This window comes from Sorghum bicolor, chromosome 5 (assembly GCF_000003195.3).
Source record: "Sorghum bicolor cultivar BTx623 chromosome 5, Sorghum_bicolor_NCBIv3, whole genome shotgun sequence".
In the NCBI taxonomy this organism is placed as follows: Eukaryota; Viridiplantae; Streptophyta; class Magnoliopsida; order Poales; family Poaceae; genus Sorghum; species Sorghum bicolor.
In genome coordinates, this window is record NC_012874.2 from 61,851,505 (window position 1) to 61,861,447 (window position 9,943).

The following is a 9,943-nucleotide window of genomic DNA, read 5'->3' on the forward strand; positions in this document are numbered from 1 at the left end:
AGGTCCCCCGAGGGGATGCCGTGGAAGTGCCCGGTGGCGTGGGGCAAGCCCAGGATGGAGGACGCCTGCACAGTGGAGCTCACCGATGCGACCATAGACAAGCTGAAGCAGATGCCATGCGTCGATTTGAAGCTCTACTTGAGCCTCCACGCCCCGCCCGTCGGCGTCGGCGGCGCTCCCGCTCCCGCACCGGCTCCCACTCCGACCATGCTGCAGCTGCAGCTGCACTGCTCCACACCGCCCGCGCCCATGGCGAAACCGAAACCGGAATGCGCGGCGGCCAGCGCCCGAGCTCAGGCTTTCAGTTTCACCACCACGCTGCACCAGCTGCACGCCGGCGCCGGCGGCAAGCTGGCCGGTGACAATGACGACTCGACGCCGCCTCGGAAACGCAGGAGGTGTCCTGGTCCGGCGGCTCCGGCGGCCGCCGTGACGGTGACGCCCCAAAGCTTTACCATTTCGGCAGCGCCGCCGCCGTCGCTGCAGCGAATGGAAATTACACCAGGCAGCAACTCCGACGACTTCATGTACGGCGGCATGGTGCGGATGCAGCAAGACGAGCAGCGGGACAACCGGATCGCCCAGCTTCAGGCCATGTTACGAGAGTCGGAGGCCGTGAGGGACAAGTTCTTCGAGTACCTGTATAAGGAAAGAGCCCGGCTCATGGAGCAGCAGGCGGCCGTCGTCGCCCGTGTGAAGGCGGAGCGCGCGGCCGAGGTCGCTAGGCTCCGGGAGGAGCACGCCTCCGCAGTCGCACAGCTCACAAAGCACCTCAACGACGAGCACGCGGCCGACCTCGCTCGAGTGAAGGACGCCGCGGAGAAGAAGGTGCAAGATGTCATGAAGAATGTCGTGCGCAGCCTCTTCCCAGAAGCGGACCTGTCGCAGTTCGATAGCCCAAAGCTCAAGGGAGATCTCGCTGCGGCTGGAACGCCCGAAGCTGAAGGGACATCAGCGACATGATGAACCACAGTATATATTTAAAACTATGATAGAGAGTGCATTTGGGTTCATCATCTATCTAGTACTGGAGATTACTGTAACATTTGTGATTCATCTCTCCGTTATGAGAAGCTAGTTTGGCACCACAATTAAGGTCTCAAAGGTGTCTATAATTCACCTGATCTCGTAGTGTTTCAAGCATTGAACTGAAGTTTTGGGGCACCTAGCTCTTTGATTTCAGCTAAGTAAGCCATGCAGCAACTAGAAATGGTTTCCTAAAGAAAATGGATAACATCCCTTAGAATTAGAGTCCATAGAAAAAATAAATCTCGTGCATAAAAGTAATTGGTCATAAAATCAGCGTGTGTGCTCATGGATATGCATGCACTTTATTACAAACAAATAAGATCGAGAACAAGGCAGGCCGCAACACCAGCATACTCAACTTTCAGATTCAATCCAAGCTCTTTCTAGAATTCTTCATATACACTACTGGAGACGGCAAAGAGTTCTTTGTCGAGTAGTAAGCAAAAAACTTGTCGGCAAAGAGTTCTTTGTCAAGTGCCGAACCGACCCTCAACAGTAACGGCGGCTTTGCCGAGTGCCGTAGTTGAGGCACTCGGCAAAGCTCACAATTTGAGTGTCGGCACTAGGCAAACTGGCCTCTTTACCTCATGTTGGCACTAGGCAAACTTGCCCTCTTTACCGAGTGTTGTAGCCATGACACTCGGCAGACTTGGCCCCCATGTACCAAGATTATTTGGATGTAATGAATTATTTTTAATTTATATTTAATGCTCTATGCATGTTTCTAAATATTCGATGTGATATGGTAAAAAGTGTTTTGGTGGAAACTAAATAGGACGTCACTTCCAAAAAGATCAAAATGGCGGCCTAAAAAAGGAGGCTTTTTTTTCTTCTTTATCTTAAAGAATTGGATTTTGATCACTTCCAAAACCTTTTACGTTAAAATATTCAGAATCCATTTTAAAACTGCTTTTACTTAAAGTTTGTAAGCCAAAACAAATTGTTTTTAACACCTTTTTAAATAGAAAAAACATAATATATTTTGAGTTCATTTAGAATATAACTTCAAGAAGTACACGAAGTGGAGTATCCCCATTGTGCCTGCTCTGAATAACCCCCCTTTCCGGATTACCATTATAATCATAAAAGGCTATTTTTTCAGGAATTTTAGACCAAGCAACTGATAAATTAAGATTTTTGGCTAACCAATTGCTAAATCTTCGTCCCTGATCCCACTAATAACGGGTAGGCCCAAATAATTTGATTGCGCCCACCTCATCCACTTTTATGTGCCCGACTCTTGGAACATGCAGGAGATACAGCAGAATGAAACTATGAACAAGCTAAGAAACAAGGCACACTGACATAGCTCGGAAGATTTCAGTCTGTTCAGACTTGAGACATGGGCGCCAAGGTTGATGTGAAATCAATGGATGGAACACTGCGTATTGAAGCTTTTTTTGATTATATCAGTCTACAGCTATAGTTGCATTTACAACTACACGTCTAGTAAAAAAAGAGAATGTTGGGCTATGTATGACTATTTCTTGTAAACATTTCTGCACTGGTTCTTGCACTATTCAGGTTCAGAACACATCTGGGGAGGGTCGGCTGAGCCTCTCGTCCTCAAGCAGCTCGTATGGATCAATGTATGGTGGCACCGACACCGGTGTCTTGCTTGCATCATGTACAAAACTCGGTCCAAAGTACTGCAACGAGAAACCAGGTCAATCACGATGCGGACACGACACTCTGGTCGATTCAACTATACATAACATCTAAGATAATCAGTAAAAATTGTCAGCTAGATAAAGCTACTCTGCATATTCCAGATGAGAAAACAACTCAATAGCAGTAGTCGAAAACAACAGGGCTTGGATTTCCATATTTTACAACATAGTGAAACCCAGTAACTATTGCAACGGTATGATACCATTCAGCGTACAAATTCATATCCATTTTAACTGAGCTTGATCAACTATGTTAAAACATATAATCAGATTAGCAGTCAGGTAATGTCGGACACAATGACAAGTTGATTAGGAGCAGAGCACATATGGACCATGATCGTGCATTAGACCATGAAAGGTGAGACTAGCAGGGGCTTACCACATATAAACCAGCAAAAAGAGAAACGGTCACAAGAATCAGGGGCCCAAATGCCAGAAAGAAGGTACCGCCAAGTGATAGTAGTAACTTTGCCCGAGGAACAAGACCCTGTGAAAAGAAATAAACAATTATAAGGGAAAGACAAGTCACTGATTATTTTATTATCACATTGTTACTGCTCTGATAACCGGTACCAGACAGAAGTTCTTCAGTAAATAATGACAAGGTGAAGACAGAACAGCTGTTGAATGTTGATTATCTGATTATTGTTACTATAGTAGTGCTGAATAGATAATTGACACAGGTGAATATTTAACTGATATAAATATGTTCATGACCGTGGGTTCAACTATCAATACAGAACTGACAAAAAAATTGTACTAATCAGGCCCCAGTAATCCTCCTGAAGATGCTCGAACACACCATGTGCCAAAAGCACTGCTCATCAGCTCATGTTTACCTACCAAAAAGTATAAAACTAATGGAACTGAAACTAGTGCTTAGGGAATTGACAATTTTCACTACAAACCAGAGGCGATGTTGATGCAGAAAAGTACCATTAAAATCATACAAAGAAGCCCAATTTGTCTCCTTTTGACAACAGAGCATCTCTACTACCTACTAGCACTAGTAAGAGTGTAAGACAGAACATCAATCACCGCTACGCTACTTCCATTTCCCTACTTTTGGAAATTAAGCACATCATGGCAAGCACTCACGTTTCCATTTTTTTCAATTAGCACAGCATCATATCTAATTCGAGCCTCCTTGGACTTGGGCCGTGTTACGAAAGATTGATCTTCCAGCTCAGGAACAGTCAGCCAACTTTGTCCATGGCCGATCAGAATGGCACGCGCGCGCGAGAGAGTGATGAGAGAGAGAAAAAGCAGGGCAGTAGCAAGCGCACCTCGAGGCCCTCGCTGTTGAGCGCCATGGACCGCTGGCGCTGGCCGTCGGCGGCGGCGGCGCGCTCGAACTCGGCGGCCGCCACCCGGCGCTTGGCCCCGGCCTCCGGCGGCGCCCCCTCCTCCGCCTCCTTATTAGCGCCCGCGGCGGCGGCCCCCGGCGCCATCCCGCGCCGCCGGAGCTCCCTGGCGAAGAGCGACTCGGGCGCCTCCGCGGCCTCCCCCTCCTCCTTCCCCTTCCCTCCCTCCCCGTTGCCGCCGCCGCCGGCGCGGCACCTCACGACGCGGAGGCGGCGCAGCAGCCGCGCGGTCGGCCGTAGCGACGGGGCCGACGGCGGGCGGATGGCGGCGGGGCGCGCGAGGCGGATCACGGCCATTGCCATCGCTGGGCTGGACATGGACTGGGTCGTCGGATTCGTGGCAGCTGGCACCCCGCGTCGAGGCGTTGTTAGGCGGAGGAGAGGCTACGGGGCTCGCTTGGCCTTGGCGGCGACGCGGGGCGGGATCTCGCCGTCGGTTCGGCCCTCCGACGTGGAACGGAGGGCCGAGATGCCGCGGAGAGCTCGTGCGGCTGGGGACGGAGGAAGTGGTGGCGTGTGGGGGAGTGAGTGCGGGGCCGCGGCGGCCCTGCGGGAGCACGGGAGGCGGTGGGCGGGACACGTGTCCGGCCGCCGGCCGGCCGGCTCTCAGGGAGCTGGAGTTTTTTCTTCTGAAAAAGATGAAAAAAAAAGTCTGAAGCGTGCACGGCGGCAGCAGGTTGCGCAAGTTTTTCGCCAAGCCTGTGGCTTGAGTTTTCCGAGAAAGGAAACCGTGCACGGCCCCGACACCTCCTTATTACGCGGCACCAACTTTTGCGTCCTTCCTCCTTATCTCGATCCTCAACCGGACAAAAGGAATTACAAAAACTCGTATTTAATTTCCAGTTAGGCCTTGTTTACTTCCCAAATTTTTTGCAAAATTGCTACAGTATTTCTTTCGTTTGTATGTGACAAATATTGTCCAATCATAGACTAACTAAGCTCAAAAGATTCGTCTCGTCAATTTCGACCAAACTGTGTAATTAGTTTTTATTTTCATCTATATTTAATACTCCATGCATACGTCTAAAGATTCGATGTGATGGGGAATCTGAAAAATTTTGCAAAAATCTTAGGAAACTAAACAAGGCCTTAGTGGCGAGCAAGCGAGAATCGTAGAAAAACTCGTATTTTTAAATAGATGGTGTCATTTACGGTGATGCTAATTTGAAAGAAGTGTATCAACTGGTACTACGAAATCTCTTTGCACCTCTTGACATCACTTCAGTGATGATGATGGATGAGTTAAGAGAACGGTGTATTTTAGATCTAGGTTTTTTTTTTGGCGAAATGAACAATGCGAAGAGAAATATAGATTGGTGAAGTTGGGAATCGCTTGCCAACCTAAGGAATAATGTCTTGGAATACAAAACCTAGATATTCAAAATAAATGACTCTTAATAGGTAAATGGTTGTTCAAATTGTACAACGAAGAGGGAGTATGGTAGGATCTTCTGTGAAATAAATATTTTAAAATAAGACTTTAATCCGAGTTTGTAAGAAATCTGATGATTCATATTTTTGATGGGTTTAATGTCGGTAAAGGACCAGATCATGAGGATAACAAAATTTAAATTTAAGGATGGTTCTCAAATCAGATTCTAAGAAGAAATCTAGATAAGAAATCTTCCTTTGAAGCAACAATATTTGAATCTATATAATGTTATTCGCAAGAAAGAGGCAATGTTTTTTGAAATTCTAAATTGTGTCTCCCAAAATGTCTCTTTTAGAAGGACAGTAATAGGGATCAAACTGCTAGAACAAAATTTACTTAGTGGCACGTATCGCGAATGTCAGTTTACAATTAGATAGAGACATGGCTACTTGATCTTTGAACAAGAATGGTTGCTACTCAGGTAGCTCTATACATAAGTTCTAACTTCTCACGGGAAATTTGATAAGTAAGTTACCTATGAAAATCAAAGTATTTATGTGGTTCTTCAAAAGAGGTGTGATACTAAATAAAGATTATCTTGTTAAGAGAAACTGGCAGGTGAGCAAACTTTGTAGCTTCTGTAGTGACCATGAAACAGTTCAAAAAATTTTCTTTGATTGTTTCTTTGATAGTCTCTTAGCGGGGATTATTTGTTGCTTTTGACATTGTTCGACCTATAAGTGTTGTGAACTTTTTTGGAAGATGGTGTAAATAGGGAGGAAAAGAAAATAGATTGTTTTCACTAACACTACAAGAAACAGGTTAATCCATCATAAAAAATATCCATCACGGATCACCAAAAAACCATCACTGTGTAGCATCTATGATGGTTTTAGAGATCGTCATGGATTGACCTCATGACAGTTTATTGAAAACCATTACTGATTAACGAAATCAGTTACGGTCTTCAACCGAGCCTGAGGCCTAATAAGCCCAGCCCAAGTCCATTTATTGTGACGAAAAATAACCATGATAGATGAATTGCACATCATTATAGCTGCTTACGTGGATGATGACGTGAGCATTCTGGCCCATTTATAAACAACCAAACAACAAAGATGGGCTATTTTATTTTGCTAGTTTTAGCCCATTTTCAGCCAGTTTTTAGACCATTTGCAATAATCAGTTTTTAGCCCATTTGCATCCTATTTGAAACCATTTTTAATTTATTTTTGCAGTCCATTATTATAAAACATACAACGTATATCTCATTATTATAGCACATACAAACATACAACCCATAAGACAAACAACAAATTTTCAATCACATAAAAACTCAATCCAACAACCTCCTGTTGGTCTATTTAATGGACAAGAAACAATATTGCTTGACAATTGTAAACCTAAAAACTTTGCGTAGGGTCTTACTTTGAGGAACTTGTTTGCTCTATCTTTGGAGTCAATCACAACATTGTGATGACAAGAAAGAACACATCATATTTGCTTGTCGCATACTAGAGTCTACGACAAGGCCTTCTTCACCTTACATTGGTGGTTTTATGTATTTAGGCTTACAAACTAAGTTTATTTGTCGTATGAGACTATTTTATTTATGCACTTGTGCCCTGTAATAATTTTGGTATGCTTTCTCACTCTTGAAGATGAAGCCAGATTCTTCCATTATCTAAAAAATACAAAAAATACTTGGATAGCCAGCAATATTTTCATCATCTCCATGTACAAAGTGTGCCAACAATATAGGTAAGTGGAGCTCTTGGCAATGGACACATGGACACACAGGATTTGTTAGGGCATGAGACAACTTGGGCTCATGGTGAGATGAACGAATGCATTTTACAGAGGTGAGTTGGCGATGACTGATCTGTGGAAAGTTGGGGCAAGCTAGAGAGATTGCTGCAAGATGGTTAGATATATCTATATCTATATCTATATCTATATCTATATCTATATCTATATCTATATCTATATCTATATCTATATCTATATCTATATCTACTACAAAAGATAGATGCCGCTAAAAATCAATTGTGTAGTAGTGATATGAACATGAGAATTGGAAGTTCACATATTTATTATAGTCTAGTACTATGCGGAATCCAAGTATGCAGATACCAAACCATTCAAATAAAAAGGTCTCAACCAGAAAGTTGTAGATATTGTTGAGTCCTACACCGGTTTTGGTCGCTTATGCATCTGCGGTTATTTGAAAAAAATGAGTTTCAAAAAATGAGGAATTCAAATAGAATCTTCCTTGGACAAATGATTTCAGATGAGAAGTTATTAACTATAAAGCTATATAGCTCTTTGTAATCTACAACTTCAGGTTTTGTTGTTTATCCATCTAGGGTCGTTCAAAAAATTGAATTTTAGAACGTGAGGACTTCACACTAAATTTAGGAGCATAGATTATTTTGAATGAAAATGTTATTTGCTGCAATCTTTTATATCTTTTTGAGATCTATAACTTTGGTTCTTTTTTCATTTCTACATCTAAGGTCATTTGGAAATTTAAAGATTTGAATTTCAAAATGTAAAAACTTCCAGGACTTGTAAGACTTTAGACAATTTCAAATGAAAAAGTTAACTACAAAGTTGTACATCTATTCGATATAAAGTTTCTTTGTTTGAAAAAATTCTGAATGTTACTATGACACACCTATTTTCTAAGATGACTCTAAATAAATCAGTCAGTACAAATTAATTTCTAATCGTGGCTCTAGATCTAGCCGCCTCTAAAGATAAAGATATTTAAGCTTAAAATGGATTTCTAGAGGCAGGTCACTTTGGAAACTGTTTTTAGATATGGTTTTAGATAGAGCCGCTTCTACTAAAAATAGATGTATTGCTATAAATCAACAATGTAGTAGTGATATGAACATGAGAGTTGGATGTTAACATATTTATTCTAGTCTAGTAGTATAGTACTATATGGAGTCGAAGTATTCAGATGTGAAACCATTGTTTATTGGAGAGAAAGATAATAATAATAATAAGTTAGACGGTGGAGATTTATTGTATTTATTATTTTGAATTCACGTGTTTAAGAAGATATTCACATATTTCTACCTTTCTATAAGATATGGAGCCAACAAGCCTTGTCTTGAGGATTAAAAGTAATGAGCTATTAAATGGTTGACTGAAGATATCATAGTATTTATTACTTCAACAAATAGTTATGTACATGAAAGCATTAGTGCAGAATTGGACGTTCACTATTCATTCTAGTCTAGTAGTATAAGGAATCCAAGTATTCAGATATCATACCATTTTTAATTGGACAGAAAATATAAAAATAAGTTAGATGGTGGAAATTCATTGTTTTAGTTACTTCAATAAACTAGAACTAGTATTGAACATCACTTGGACAAAAAAAATAGATCGAATTGATGAGTCTGAGAAGATATATTCACATATTTATACCTTTATATCAAGATATGGAGCCAACAAGCCTTGAGATATTGAAAGATCTTTTCTTGAGGAATGCAAAAGTAATGAGTTATTAAATGGTCGAAGATATCAGCGTTTATTACTTCAATAAATGAGTACAATCAAATAAATATAATAGCATTTGGAGAGAGAAAATAAAGCCTGGCCAATGGATTGCACAGATGAATACATGAATTGGATATTCAAATATTTATTCATTCCAGCCTATGATATAGTATATATATGGCATATGTGTCTTGATGAGAGACAAGAAAGCATTAGTGCAGAATATCTTAGTAGATCCATAAGACAACAAAACTACTAAAAATCATTGATATCTACATAGTGTAGAAGTTAACTTCGTCTTCTGTGTAGTATATAAACACCTGCTCACAGGTACTGAAGTGGAGAATAAATAATACAGATTACCCTCTCCTCTCAAGAAGCAAGTTTCACAGCTTTTCCCGGCCCATGGCACTCCTCATCAAGAGCACAATAATCATCGCTGTTTTCTTGGTTCTTGGAGTCATCATATCTTCCACATCCATATGTTGCGTTGGTGCAGTCGGTAGGCATAAACACCCTTGTTTTACTTTGCATCATGTTTAAGACATGCATGATTTCACTTAAGGCTTTATTTAGATGTTATTAGATTCACCTCAATCCACATGTGTTGGAGTGGATTAGGGTGTAATTTAGTTTAAGTTCCACTCCAATCCACCCCAATACATGTGGATTGATGTGAATCCGACTACATCCAAACAAGGCCTAACAAAACTAATTAATCAGAGTGTTTTTGTGTTGGTTGCATTGCATGCATGTGTACAGGCACGCAGGACACTCCTGCTCCCAAGCCAAAACCAGGGATGCCGTGCTTCCACGCCGGAGGCTCGCAGTACCCGTGTACTGTGGATGGGTGCCGCAGGTTATGCGAGCACGAACACCACAGGAGCGATAAGGCCTACTGTAAAAGTGTTGGGCCTCCAGGGGAGTGCTGCTGCCCAAATTAATGAGTAGACTGTGTAATGACGATTCAGTATGTTTGATGATGACAATAAAAT

The 9,943-nt window shown here is 42.1% G+C and overlaps 2 protein-coding genes across 2 annotated transcripts; one reads left to right on the forward strand and one right to left on the reverse strand.

Annotated features, from left to right (window-relative positions):
* Positions 2,385 to 4,644, reverse strand: LOC8058591. The gene is made up of 3 exons (XM_002450891.2): positions 3,986 to 4,644; positions 3,079 to 3,186; positions 2,385 to 2,678 (listed from the first exon to the last, which is right to left on the reverse strand). The coding sequence occupies exons 1-3, from the start codon at positions 4,379 to 4,381 to the stop codon at positions 2,556 to 2,558; spliced, it is 627 nt and encodes a 208-aa protein (XP_002450936.2). The 5' UTR covers positions 4,382 to 4,644; the 3' UTR covers positions 2,385 to 2,555.
* On the forward strand, positions 9,179 to 9,943 carry LOC110435310. The gene is made up of 2 exons (XM_021460755.1): positions 9,179 to 9,450; positions 9,711 to 9,943. The coding sequence occupies exons 1-2, from the start codon at positions 9,354 to 9,356 to the stop codon at positions 9,890 to 9,892; spliced, it is 279 nt and encodes a 92-aa protein (XP_021316430.1). The 5' UTR covers positions 9,179 to 9,353; the 3' UTR covers positions 9,893 to 9,943.